Source organism: Camelina sativa, chromosome 10 (assembly GCF_000633955.1).
Source record: "Camelina sativa cultivar DH55 chromosome 10, Cs, whole genome shotgun sequence".
In the NCBI taxonomy this organism is placed as follows: Eukaryota; Viridiplantae; Streptophyta; class Magnoliopsida; order Brassicales; family Brassicaceae; genus Camelina; species Camelina sativa.
This window is the reverse complement of record NC_025694.1, coordinates 1959058-1972558: the sequence shown is the minus strand read 5'-3', so window position 1 is coordinate 1972558 and position 13501 is coordinate 1959058. Positions and strand designations below refer to the sequence as shown.

Here is a 13501-nt window from a genome sequence, read left to right as displayed (position 1 = left end):
GATGTTTCGGTGCTTGACTTTACCGAGGAATTCAGCTTCTTTCTTGAACAAGTTCTCGTTTAAGAGTGAGCCATTGGGTAAGCGGCGGATAGAGAGAACCATTCCGTCATTGTAATTGGCTTTGAATAGCAATCCGTATCTGGTTCTGCTAAGAACATTTTCTTCATCGAACTGTCGTGTTGCTTCGATTGTTTCAGCCAGAGTGATCTTGTTGTTGAACATCACTAGCTTTGGTTCTCCATTTTCTGTGCTTGATCTGCTCGTGCTGCTACGGACTCTACTTCCAGCGCTTGTTCTACCAGGACTTCGTTTCTTCTCCCCCGTTGTAGACTGTTGTTTCAGCTTCTTTCTCCATTTCAAGAGAGTGTAAATGTAGAAGCAGCAGAAGAGTGATAAAAGGAATGCACCTATTGCAGCCATAACTATCATAATAATCATTTTCCTTCTCTTCTTCTTCTCTTCCGCTGTGCTGCTTTCGCATTTTCTGTTTAATGGCTTCCCGCAGAGCTCTGTGTTACCTGAAAATTCTGATGGGTTGTTGATTCTTGAGCCTAACGAAGCTGGAATCTCTCCTTTAAGGTTGTTGCTTGAGACGTTGAAGTATACCAAGTTACTGGAGATAAGGGTGAGGCTAGCCGGAATCTCCCCGGTTAAGTTATTAACAGAAAGATCTAGCTTTGTCAAGTTTGATAACCTAGACAAAGATCCAGGTATGACTCCTGAAAGATGATTGTGGTCAAGTGACAACGAGTTGAGAGACAAGCTCTGCGAGATTTCTGGTGGGATTTCCCCTGACAAGTTGTTCCGACCCATGTCAAGCACCTTCAAACGTGGAAGACGAGAGAGATCAGCTGGTATATGACCCATTAGCCGGTTAGACCTTAACTCAAGAACTTCAAGAGCAGAGCAGTTTCCAATTTCAGGTGGAATAGACCCAGAGATGTGATTATCTGACAGTGACAGAGAAACCAACAACCGAAGAAACCCGAAAGTCTGCGGAATCTGACCAGAGAAGGAGTTGGAGCTAAGGTTCACATACCTTAAACTCACCAAGCTACTAAAACCTTCAGGTACAACACCAGAGAAGTTGTTTCCCTGCAATGCAATCACTTGCAAGTTGGGCAAACCAGAGAGCTCAACCGGAACCTCACCAGACATATTCTGTTTGCTCAAATCAAGAGCTGTTAGCTTAAACAGATTACCAACACTAGCTGGTATCTCACCAGAGAATCCATTCCCACTCAAATTCAGAAAACTGAGGTTACTCAAGTTACTGATACTCACAGGAACTTCCCCAGAAAACTTGTTTCCACTCAAATCCAGCTCAGACAGATTCGTCAAGGCCATTAACTCCACAGGGAAACTCCCATTCAAGTTGTTTTCACCTAAGTTAAGCCTATCAAGCTGCTGCAGATTCACCAAAGACGAAGGAACATAACCTGAGAAGCTGTTTCTGCCTAAAGACAAAACCTTTAAAGCCTTCATGTAACCTAAAAACTCAGGAATCTGACCTTTTAATCTGTTCCCTTCGAAATCAAGAACACCTAACGAACCACATTGCTTAATCTCAACAGGAACCTCACCAGTAAGAGAGTTATTAGCCAACTTCAATTCTTCCAACCTCTTCAAGTTACCAATGTCCGGCGGAATCTCACCGGAAAACAAGTTTCCAGAAACATCAAGATTCGTTAACGACAAAATCTTTGTTAACCACAACGGGAAAAGACCGGAGATTCGATTTTCCCCGAGATCCAAGACCTGTAAACCGGTACGACAGTTGGCCATCGTCTCAGGCCGTACAATATCGGAAAAAGCATTGAACCCTAACTGAACAATCCTAAGCGAAGAGTTGCAGAAGAGAGAAAACGGCACAGTACCGGAAAAATTGTTGGTAGAGAGCGAGAGAACCTCGAGTTTCGGAAGAGCACCGTACGCGGCGGGAATCACGCCGCCGATTTCGTTCTCCGACGCACTCAAGTGAACTAAGGAGGAACAGTTCGAGATAGCTGACGGTAATGTCCCTTGCAAGAGATTGAAATCGAGCCATAAGTACTGAAGACTCTGGAGGTTACCTAAACTCGCCGGAATCTCGCCGGTAAACTGATTATACGAGAGATTAAGAAGCTGGAGCTGAGTCAAGTTAGCAAGCCCACTCGGTATCTGACCAGAGAAGGTGTTCGACGAAATGTCCAAGAACTTGACACTCGTCGGCAAACCAACGGAGATCTCACCGGAGAGACGGTTACCAGCAACGTTGAAGACCTCAAGCGAAGTGAGATTCCTCATCGCCGGAGGTAGTTTCCCGGAGAGTGAGTTGTACTGGAGAAAGACAGCGAGCAGGCGCGTGCAGTAAGCGAGTGTGGTAGGGATAGTACCGTTCAAAGAGTTTGACCGGAGACTGAGCTTCCGTAGCATGCGTAGACCGGAGATACGATCGGAGATTCGTCCGGAGAGCTGGAGACGAGGAAGACGGATCTCTGTAACACGGTGGTTAGTACAGCCGACGCCACGCCAGTCACATGGAGCAGTTGGAGTTGAAGGATCCCATGAAGTTAACGCACCGAGTGGGTCATGGAGGTTGAGTTTAAACGCCGTGAGAGCTTCAATCTCGGTTTGAGACTCATCGGCGTGTAAAAGTAACGGCGAGTAAATCACGAGGAGAATGAAGAACAGAGATATACCCATGGCCATAGTATAGATCTGCTTGAAGACTGTGAAACAATAATATTAGGTTGAAGAAGGTGAGAGAAGTGTCGCCATGAGTGTGAGTTTCAAAGAGAGAGAGAGAGAGAGAGAGAGAGAGAGAATGAGCAAAAGTGAGTAAAGTTGAAACAATACATATATTAGTATATTACTAAAAAAAAAAAAAAAATTTGTTACAAATTGGAGATACATTATTCTAATCATTATATTGTCCTTGCAATTATTATTATTTTTTAAACAGAAAAAAAAATCATTATTTTGTTTTTTTTTGGGGTCCATATTTGTTTTTTTTTAACATACCGGAGATATAATTTTCACGGCGGAAAAAATATGTCGTCGGCGATGCTTAGATTTGGTTTACTCACTATCTTCACGGTGCTCTTGTCTTATTCGAATTTGTCTGATGGATTACTGCAACCTCGTAGGATTTCTCATGGTTTATCCGAAGGGAACAAGTACTTGACGAGGGATGAGCTCTGGTTCAATCAAACCCTAGACCACTACTCTCCTTCTGTAATCAATCTTTCCTTATTTCGATTTTCAATTTATGAGAATCGATTCAAAGGAGGGAAACTTCTTAGATTCTGTATTTTGATTTGAGATTTCGCTGCAAAATCCTAGTTACCTAATTCGAATTGTTTCTAATTTTATCTCTAGGATCATCGGGAATTCAGACAGCGATACTATGAGTATCTTGACTTTTTACGGGTTCCTGACGGACCTATCTTTCTGATTATCTGCGGTGAAGGTCCTTGTAACGGAATCCCCAATGATTATATAACTGTAAGATTTTTGATTTGATTGATTCATCGTTTCTCATAGCATATTTGATTATTTCTGAAGTTTGCGTTGCTTTACATTATAAACATGTAATTCAGGTGTTAGCAAAGAAGTTTGAAGCGGGTATCGTTTCGCTTGAGCATCGTTACTACGGGAAGAGCTCACCTTTTAACTCATTGGCTACTGAGAATCTCAAGTATCTTTCATCTAAACAGGCCCTTGACGATTTAGCTTCTTTCCGCCAATATTACCAGGCAAGTTGTTTTCTTGTGGTTTTTATGCTCTAGACTAGAAGTGGTTGCGTCTGCTATTCAATGAGCATTTTCTTGGTTGGATGCAGGACTCTTTGAATGTTAAGTTCAATAGAAGTAGAAGTGTTGAGAATCCGTGGTTCTTCTTTGGAACGTCTTATCCTGGAGCTTTAAGTGCTTGGTTCCGGCTTAAGTTTCCTCATTTGACCTGTGGAAGCCTTGCTAGTTCTGCAGTTGTTCGTGCTGTCTACGAATTCCCTGAATTTGATCAACAGGTATAAGTTACAATATTGAACTTTAAGTGAAGACATGTTGTGTCTTTTCATATGAGAATTTTGTTGCTGATAGAATCGAGTTTTTTGTGCCTTATTGAGCAGATAGGTGAGTCGGCTGGACCGGAATGTAAAGCTGCTCTACAGGAGACTAATAAACTCGTGGAACTAGGGCTTAAAGTAAACAACAAGGCTGTGAAAGCTCTCTTCAACGCCTCTGAGGTTTAGCTTTCTTGTTTCTCTTTTCTTTTCTTTTTTCAAATCCAAACAATTATGGAAGTAAGAAATTTGTCACCAATCTGATTTAATTTTTTGACATTTGCAGCTTGATGTTGATGCTGATTTCTTATACTTGATAGCGGATGCACAAGTTATGGCGGTAAGTGTGTTCATTTCATATTTCTCTGATTTTTTTCTTTCTAGTTTTAGATGTTTATCTTTAAGTTTTTGGCAGATCCAATACGGAAACCCAGATAAACTATGTGTACCACTTGTGGAAGCTAACAAGAATGGTGGTGATTTAGTGGTAAGTTATTTCTCTTTTGGATCTTTCGTTACTTATGCTTGGTGTATTTATATGATCAGCGATCTTATGCTAGAAGAACAGAAGAACTCGTTCTGCAAACTAAATTTGTATTTGCTGATACATTGTATTGGGTATTAATGCAGGAAGCATATGCTAAATATGTTAGAGAGTTTTGCGTGGGTGTTTTCGGGCTAAGCCCTAAAACATATAGCCGGAAACATCTGCTAGACACTGCAATCACCTCGGAGAGTGCAGATAGGCTTTGGTGGTTCCAAGTTTGCACTGAAGTGGCATATTTCCAGGTGGCACCTGCTAACGATAGCATCCGGTCTCATCAAATCAATACAGAGTAAACACAGTCCCAAGTTTTATATGCATAACTTTTTATTTATCGTTTATTTTCCCGATTATGTATCTGTTAATTTCATAGGTATCATTTGGATCTATGCAAGAGTCTGTTTGGGAAAGGTGTTTATCCTGAGGTCGATGCAACAAACCTGTACTATGGAAGTGATAGAATTGCTGGTATGTAACAAAGAAAAACTTCTCGATCCTTTTTTAACACTTTTGCACATTCCAACAGTTTCTCTTATTTTCATTTTTGCAGGGACCAAGATTATCTTCACAAATGGGTCACAGGATCCATGGCGTCATGCATCCAAACAGACATCATCTCCTGACCGTAAGTCTTCATTTAGTTTGTTCAGTACCGCACAACATTAACTCAGGCTTAGTCTATGTCGTAAAGCACTCAGACAAATACTTTCTCTGTGACACTAACAAAGTTAATGCTTGACTAACACAGTGCCTTCTTACATACTGACTTGTCAAAACTGTGGCCATGGAAGTGACCTTCGTGGATGCCCTCAATCTCCAATGGTCATCGAAGGTAGATAGAGCTTCTTCTCTCTTTCTGATGTCCCAACTTCAGAAAGACAAGTATTGAAACAACTGTTAAAAAAAAATATAATGTCCCAACTTCTTTCTTTTTTCCCTCATTTTCAGGTGATTCCAAGAATTGCAGTTCACCAGATGCAGTAAACAAAGTGAGGCAACATATAATAGAACACATTGACTTGTGGCTCTCCGAGTGTCGTGGAGGAATTAGAAGTTCCATGTAGATAGTCACACGAACCGCGTTTCTGCAGATAAATAAAACTTCAGATGTATGTTCCAAACTTGTATCTTTGTAATTGTAACCTCTGGATGTATTATGTTTCGAACGTTTTATCTTCGAAACGTATACAATAGTTACACGCATGGACCATAGCCGTCAAAACGCATGATTTTAGCATATTGTGTCAAATTAGTCTTCTTTGGACATAATCTGGCTGGGTCTTGCCGGTATCAACAATTAGCATCATGATATATATAGTGTGGTAAACTAATGTAAAATTAAGTAAATCTTAATTTAGTAAAAGGAGATGCTAAACAAAAAAAAATTTTGATACTGTACAATAAATCCGTTGGAGTCGGCTCTCACCCGAGATAGAATTTCACGTAACATACCGGAGATAGAACTTTACGGCGAAATATGTCGTCGGAGCTTCGCTTTATTGTACTCACTATATTCACGGTGCTCTTGTCGTATTCGAATTTGTCTGATGGATTACTGCAACCTCGTAGGATTTCTCATGGTTTGACCGAAGGGAGCAAGTATTTGACGAGGGATGAGCTCTGGTTCAATCAAACCCTAGATCACTACTCTCCTTCTGTAATTAATCTTTCCCGATTTCGATTTCAATTTATGTTCTTCTTACGTTATTGAAATTGGGAAATCGATTCAAAGGGGAAAGTTCTTGGATTCTGTATTTTGATTTGAGATTCCGCTGCAAAATCCTAGTTACCTAATTCGAATTGTTTCTAATTTTATCTCTAGGATCATCGCCAATTCAGACAGCGATACTATGAATATCTCGACCATTTACGGGTTCCTGACGGACCTATCTTTCTGATGATCTGCGGCGAAGGTCCTTGTAGCGGAATCCCCAATGACTATATAACTGTAAGATTTCTGATTGATCAATCTTTCTCATTGCATACTGATTATTTCTGAAAATTTGCATTGCTTTACATCATTAAAACATGTAATTCAGGTGTTAGCAAAGAAGTTTGAAGCTGGTATTGTTTCGCTTGAGCATCGTTACTACGGGAAGAGCTCGCCTTTTAACTCATTAGCCACTGAGAATCTCAAGTATCTTTCTTCTAAACAGGCCCTTAACGATTTAGCTTCTTTCCGCCAATATTACCAGGCAAGTTGTCTTTTGGTTTTTATGCTCTAGACTAGAAGTGGTTGCTTCTACGATTCAATGAACATGTTTTTGGGATTTTGTTTGTGGATGCAGGACTCTTTGAATGTCAAGTTCAATATAAGTGGGAGTGTTGAGAATCCGTGGTTCTTCTTTGGAGCGTCTTATTCTGGAGCTCTTAGTGCTTGGTTCCGGCTTAAGTTCCCTCATTTGACCTGTGGAAGCCTTGCTAGTTCTGCAGTTGTTCGTGCTGTCTACGAATACGCTGAATATGATCAACAGGTATTAAACTTGAGTGAATGACATGTTGGGTGCGTTTATACAGAGTTCAGTTGCTTATAGTATCAAGATTTTTGTCCCTTATCGTGCAGATAGGTGAGTCGGTTGGACCGGAATGTAAAGCTGTCCTACAAGAGACTAACAAACTAGTGGAACTAGGGCTTAAAGTAAACAAAAAGGCTGTGAAAGCTCTCTTCAATGCCACCGAGGTCTAGCTTTTGCTGTTTCTCTTTCTGCTCTTTAAACTCCAAACAATTATGGACGTAACAAGTCTGTCTCTAATATGTTTAAGTTTCTGAAATCTGCAGCTTGATGTTGATGCTGATTTCTTATACTTGATAGCGGATGCACAAGTTATTGCTGTAAGCATTTCATAGTTATGTGATTTTAGTTTCCTTTCTAGTTTAAGATGTTTATAGTCAAGATTTTGGCAGATCCAATACGGAAACCCGGATAAACTATGTGTACCACTTGTGGAAGCTCAGAAGAACGGTGATGATTTACTGGTATGTTCTTTGTTTTTATGATCCCTCTTTGCTTATGCTCGGTGTATATATATACATATATATATATGAACACTGGTCATATATCCTACAAGAACAGAAGAACTTGTTTTTGCAAATTAAAGATTTTTATGTGCGTATACATTAAATTTGGTGTCTTAATACAGGAAGCATATGCTAAATACGTTAGAGAGTTTTGCGTTGGAGTTTTCGGGCTAAGCTCTAAAACATATAGCCGCAAACATCTGCTAGACACTGCAATCACGTCAGAGAGTGCGGATAGGCTTTGGTGGTTCCAAGTTTGCACTGAAGTGGCATTTTTCCAGGTGGCACCTGCTAACGATAGCATCCGGTCGAATCAAATCAATACAGAGTACACACAGTTCCAAGCTTATATGCTTAATGTGTTCTTTACCGTTTCTATTTATCATCGCCCTGCTTATGTTTGTACTACTTTCATAGGTATCATTTGGATCTGTGCAAAAGTCTCTTTGGGAAAGGTGTTTACCCTGAAGTAGATGCAACAAACTTGTACTATGGAAGTGATAGAATTGCTGGTATGTAATGTCGGAAAACTTTTCGAGCTCCTCTTACACTTGTACACATGCCAACAGTTTCTTCGCATCTTATTCTCAATTTTGCAGCGACCAAGATAGTCTTCACAAATGGGTCGCAGGATCCATGGCGTCATGCATCCAAACAGACCTCATCTCCTGACCGTAAGTCTCCTTTTTGTTTGATAAAAATGGCAGAACAAAAACTCAGACATAGTCTGTCTCAGTTCATAACGTAGTACTCAGGCAGATACTTTCTCTGGGACACTAATAAGTTAATGCATGACCACACACTACAGTGCCTTCTTACATCATCACTTGTCATAACTGTGGCCATGGAAGTGATCTTCGAGGATGCCCTCAATCTCCAATGATCATTGAAGGTAATATTGATATCACCGGCCTTTTTCTGTTTCCGATACCTGAAATCAAAGGCAAGTATTGAAACAACTAGTTAAAAAATATGATTCCAATTTCAGGTGATTCCAAGAACTGCAGTTCACCCGATGCAGTGAACAAAGTGAGGCAACGTATTATAGAACACATCGACTTGTGGCTCTCAGAGTGTCGTGGAGGGATTAGGAGTTCCATGTAAAGTCACACAAACTCCGGTTCTGCAGATAAATAAAACATCAGATGTATGTTCCAAACTTGTATCTTTGTAACTGTAACCTCTGATCATCAGAGTCTGATGTATTATGTTTCGAACTTTTATCTACGAAACTTTTACAGTAGTTACACGCATGGGTCGATAGCCGTCGAGTCGCATGCTCTTTGCATGTATTGTGGGTTAGTCTTCTTTGGTAAATTTAAAATTAGATAAATCATATCTCGTCAGTGAACACAAATCCGTTGTAGTCTAGCTGGTCAGGATACTCGGCTCTCACCCGAGAGACCCGGGTTCGAGTCCCGGCAACGGAGAATTTTTTTTAATTTTTGGTCTTTTGACTATGAACGACGTCGTTAGGTTAATGAGTCATCAGAGTGAAGACAGATGTCTTCTCAATACTGGACCAGAAGGAAAAGGAAAACGGATGACTCATATAGTCCCGGACTCATCTCTCTTGAGATTTCAAAATTTGACGGTGATCTGACTTCCGACGAATTCTTCGCTTTCGTGGGTTTATTTTTGCTGATCGGTAAAAATCAAACGTTTTGTTTCGTTATGATGGAATCTACGTCGAATTTGACTCCGACGCAGAGATATGCGGCCGGCGCATTGTTCGCGATCGCGCTCAACCAAGCGCAAATTAACCAGACTCAGCCGTTGGGGATCCCATCGGCAGAAGACGACGACGGAGGGGAAGAAGAGCGAAGAAGCAATTGCAGTAGTGGAGATTCCGTCTCCGATGACCCAAGCCTTTGGGTACACGAGACCTCTTGCCTTCTTCGACCCGTTTTCAGGTGATTTCCCAAAATCTCTTATCGTTTCTCATCGATTTTGAAGTATTCTTTCTATGTTTTGGTTGTCTAGTCACGTTGAAATCATCATCTTCTGGAATCATATGATTTAGTTTGAACTGTGTTTGTATCTATCCACAGATGTCTTGAGATTGATTCACCGGCTTGGCTTGGTCTCGAGCAAACAGCTTGCTCTTCTCCGGCTAAGCACCACATCGGAGCGGTATGTCTATTGTGGAGTTTGAGATTTGTTGTTATGGATCCTATATTCTTTGTTGAGTTAATTGTTCATTAACTTCTATTTTTGATTTCTTGTAGTTCACGAGGTTACTCTCAGAAGAAGCAAGTGATGCTTCTGTCGAGATGGTGGAGCAAGAGATGGCCTTAGCTAAAGCTGCTGATGCTATGGTGTACAACATTCAAAGCTCTCTATCGATAGATGCTAAGAAGGAGAAGCATCAGGAGTACGAAAACGAATGCCGTGAGAAATATAAGGTTCCTGAGGTCAAATCAAAAGATGTGGATTTGGATAAAGAGAAGGATAAGAAGGAGGCGGCTGACAGTGTTGAAACAGAGAGTCTTGAAGCGGGTGTAGTTATTATAGATGGAAGCCACAAGCCTGAAGTTCTTGAAGATGAGAACTCTGTTGAGGAAGTAACATTGCTTAGCCATCAGAGGAAGATTAATGTTCTTTATGAACTCCTTTCTGCTTGCTTGTCAGATAAACATCTTGAGGATAAGAAATGTTCACGGCGTAGGAAAGGCTATGATGCTCGTCATCGCGTTGCTCTCCGTTTACTTGCGACCTGGTTTAACATTGAGTGGATTAAAGTGGTTCGTATAGTTATTTCGTCCGAGACAAGCTCCTTGTGAAATTTAATACTTGTGAATCATTCTTTGCTACGAATTAGCTATCTTTTTCTCAGTTAGGATGTGAAATTAGCACTGCTTTAAATTCCAGTACTTTTCATCTGCTAATGGCGGTTGTTGATTGAATGATGATTTTGTATTTTCTTTCATTGTTTATATATATTAACATTTAGTGATCTTCTAGGAAGCAATTGAGACAATGGTCGCATGCTCTGCCATGGCCATTCAGAAGTCTGCTGAAATGAAGGGTGAAGATGCTCTATCTCCTACGAGTTCATGGGCTAAGTGGAAACGTGGAGGCATCATTGGTGCGGCTGCTATCACAGGGGGAACTTTGATGGCCATCACTGGCGGTACGGTGAATTCAACATTAACCTTCTAAATTAGAGCTCATTTTGAATTGGTTACCTATCTTAAATTTACATGGTTCTGCTCAACAGGATTGGCTGCTCCAGCTATTGCTGCAGGGTTTGGTGCATTGGCACCAACACTGGGCACAATTATACCGGTGATAGGAGCTGGTGGGTTTGCTGCTGCGGCTAGTGCCGCCGGAACTGTTGCTGGCTCCGTTGCGGTTGCAGCATCATTTGGAGGTGAGTAAGAGTAGATGGTTCATTTTTGCACTATATGGATATATCAGTACGCTTACAATAAGGCACTACGTATTTTGGCTTCTCTTTCATCCCCACTAATGTATTAAGTTTTTGCCAAGGAGCGTCTAGGATGTTACTTATGCTTGTTTTTTTAAAATGTTTTCGTACCTAGCTGCTGGAGCTGGTCTCACAGGGACTAAGATGGCAAGGAGAATTGGGGACCTTGATGAGTTCGAATTTAAAGCTATTGGCGAAAATCATAATCAAGGAGTGAGTTCCTAGTTCCCTCTGCTGCTAGATCATTGGGACATACTTTTGTGTTTTGGATAAAATATTGGTCGTGTCTGCTCTCCCTCTTCATTTGGAAATCTCCATGCTCTGAGTTTTCCAGTTTTTGAGGGCCAAATGTTTCACTGATCTGTAAATGTTTGTGGCAATCAATGTAACAGCGGTTAGCAGTGGAAGTCTTGATTGCTGGCGTTGTTTTTGAAGAAGAAGATTTTGTGAAACCATGGGAAGGGTTAACTAGCAATATGGAGAGGTATGTCATGTGAGAAATTTGGTATCGTAAAAAGGAAATAGGATTTAACATGTGGAGCTACTCCTTGCATTAGCTTTTCTCGTCCACGTTTGTGGCTGATTCTCAAGAATAGAATTATAGTTGCTTCTTACAGTCTGATCTTTTACTATTTCAGGTACACGCTGCAATGGGAGTCCAAGAACCTTATCTTAGTGAGCACTGCAATTCAGGATTGGCTTACTTCAAGTAATTGGTTTATATCCTTACTAAAATAACCCTGCAGATGTAAAAATGTCAATTTTCTAATAAAAATTGTGATTTTGTTATGATTTCCCAGGACTTGCCATGGAATTGATGAAACAAGGAGCGATGCACACTGTGTTGGCCTCTCTTTTAATGGCATTGGCGTGGCCAGCGACAATATTGGTAGCTGCGGATTTCATAGATAGCAAATGGAGTATTGCTATTGATAGGTAACACATCTCCCCTAACTAAGCAGTCAATTGATGAATGAAAATGATGCAGTATTTACTCATCGCATCTCCAAGTAAAGACCAAAATATTTTGAAACCTCCATGTAATCCTGTAGATCGGACAAAGCAGGAAGAGTTCTAGCTGAAGCGCTACAAAAAGGCTTGCAAGGAAATAGGTAAAGAGTTTATGACTGCTGCAAGCAACTGAATATAATTTCTATACATAAGGATTTATGTCTTGTGTTGCTTATATTTCCTCAATTTTTGTGAATTCAGACCCATCACTCTCGTGGGTTTTTCTCTTGGTGCTCGTGTCATCTTCAAATGCCTCCAAACACTGGCCGAGACAGAACAAAACGGTAGTTTCTCATGTGCTACATAGAAGATATCTTGAATAGATTGAATCCGCTTCTTCTTTTTTTCTAAACTCTTAACATGTCTTGGCAGCTGATCTTGTGGAAAGAGTTGTCCTTCTTGGAGCACCCATTTCAATCAATAATGAGAACTGGCGAGACGTAAGGAAGGTAATTAACTCTCTTTGAGCGATGTCAGTAACGGACCAAATCATATGTCACATCGATGGAATCAAATCTTAATTGAGTTTTCTAATTTATTTCTCTGGTCCTGTTTCTTAGATGGTAGCTGGAAGATTCATCAATGTTTATGCCACAAACGACTGGACCCTTGGTATTGCATTTCGCGCTAGGTACATATGTTACATAACTTCCATTATTTCAAATTTTGTCAATTTCACCTAACAAATCAACTTGTTCTACGAATCCTAACCTTTGATCTTCCACAGTTTATTCTCCCAAGGATTAGCCGGAATCCAACCAATTTGTATTCCTGGGATCGAAAATGTAAGCCATCTCTTTCTCTTGGTCCATTAATGAAACATATGATTAGTTGTTGGAGTATAAATTTAGTAATGGTGTTGCCAAAAAAAAAGATATAAGATCACTTTCAATAATTGTAAAGTTGCAATCAATATGAATAATCGTCTCTTGATTCTCAACGTGTAACATAACAGGTGGATGTAACCGATATGGTGGAAGGTCACTCTTCATATCTATGGAAAACTCAGCAGATTCTAGAAAGACTCGAGATCGACACTTATTACCCTGTTTTTCGAGACACTCTCTAAGGTAATCAAATCAGATACATATATCACAATATAGAGAAGTAAACTTTTTCACATGGTTGAATCGCAGACGCAAAACAAATAAAAGTCGTTATACAGTTAGACACTAATTTAAAGTACGAGTCCTGTATTTTGTTTGTTTGGTTTAGTCGTCGACGTCTTTGTCTTTTTAACGTTCGTCGTCGACGCCGGCGAAGGACGAGAGCTTTTGTATTGTAATTATTTTCTATGAAACGTCACAGCCGTCTTAGCTGACTCCTTTTTTATATAAATAAGTCAAGACTAAATTTTTTGCACCAAAAAAAAAAAAGAGTCAAAACTAAAAAATGTTTAATTGTCAGTTGGAACAGAGAAAAAAAAAACTAATTAGTTTGGAAGACTTTATT

General features: G+C 40.2%; 4 protein-coding genes and 1 non-coding gene across 6 annotated transcripts in view; 4 read left to right on the top strand and 1 right to left on the bottom strand.

Moving 5' to 3' along the window:
• LOC104716508 (probable LRR receptor-like serine/threonine-protein kinase At4g36180) overlaps window positions 1-2820 on the bottom strand; it is a 4502-nt gene extending 1682 nt beyond the window's left edge. Inside the window, exon 1 of one of the 2 annotated variants that reach the window (XM_010433891.2) lies at window positions 4-2820. In XM_010433891.2, coding sequence (XP_010432193.1) covers window positions 4-2691 — 2688 coding nt within the window. In that variant the 5' untranslated portion in view covers window positions 2692-2820. The remainder of the gene's footprint in view (window positions 1-3) is intronic. The other variant, XM_010433892.2, reaches the window with a different exon arrangement.
• On the top strand, window positions 2938-5828 carry LOC104716507 (probable serine protease EDA2). The gene is made up of 12 exons (XM_010433890.2): window positions 2938-3216; window positions 3361-3486; window positions 3582-3737; window positions 3824-4009; window positions 4112-4228; window positions 4332-4385; window positions 4461-4532; window positions 4676-4881; window positions 4963-5057; window positions 5140-5214; window positions 5338-5421; window positions 5538-5828. Exons 1-12 carry the CDS (start codon window positions 3034-3036, stop codon window positions 5651-5653), a joined length of 1470 nt encoding a protein of 489 aa, XP_010432192.1. The 5' UTR covers window positions 2938-3033; the 3' UTR covers window positions 5654-5828.
• LOC104716506 (probable serine protease EDA2) lies at window positions 5944-8855 on the top strand. Its single transcript, XM_010433889.2, has 12 exons — window positions 5944-6246; window positions 6412-6537; window positions 6629-6784; window positions 6878-7063; window positions 7153-7269; window positions 7369-7422; window positions 7495-7566; window positions 7731-7936; window positions 8026-8120; window positions 8208-8282; window positions 8417-8500; window positions 8597-8855. Exons 1-12 carry the CDS (start codon window positions 6067-6069, stop codon window positions 8710-8712), a joined length of 1467 nt encoding a protein of 488 aa, XP_010432191.1. The 5' UTR covers window positions 5944-6066; the 3' UTR covers window positions 8713-8855.
• On the top strand, window positions 8966-9038 carry TRNAE-CUC. Its single transcript has one exon. It is a non-coding gene; the product is annotated as a tRNA-Glu (tRNA).
• On the top strand, window positions 9155-13402 carry LOC104716505 (transmembrane and coiled-coil domain-containing protein 4). The gene is made up of 15 exons (XM_010433888.2): window positions 9155-9521; window positions 9660-9741; window positions 9837-10352; window positions 10573-10741; window positions 10829-10981; window positions 11154-11251; window positions 11431-11522; window positions 11677-11747; window positions 11839-11974; window positions 12091-12150; window positions 12251-12333; window positions 12422-12498; window positions 12610-12680; window positions 12777-12834; window positions 13005-13402. The coding sequence occupies exons 1-15, from the start codon at window positions 9283-9285 to the stop codon at window positions 13116-13118; spliced, it is 2019 nt and encodes a 672-aa protein (XP_010432190.2). The 5' UTR covers window positions 9155-9282; the 3' UTR covers window positions 13119-13402.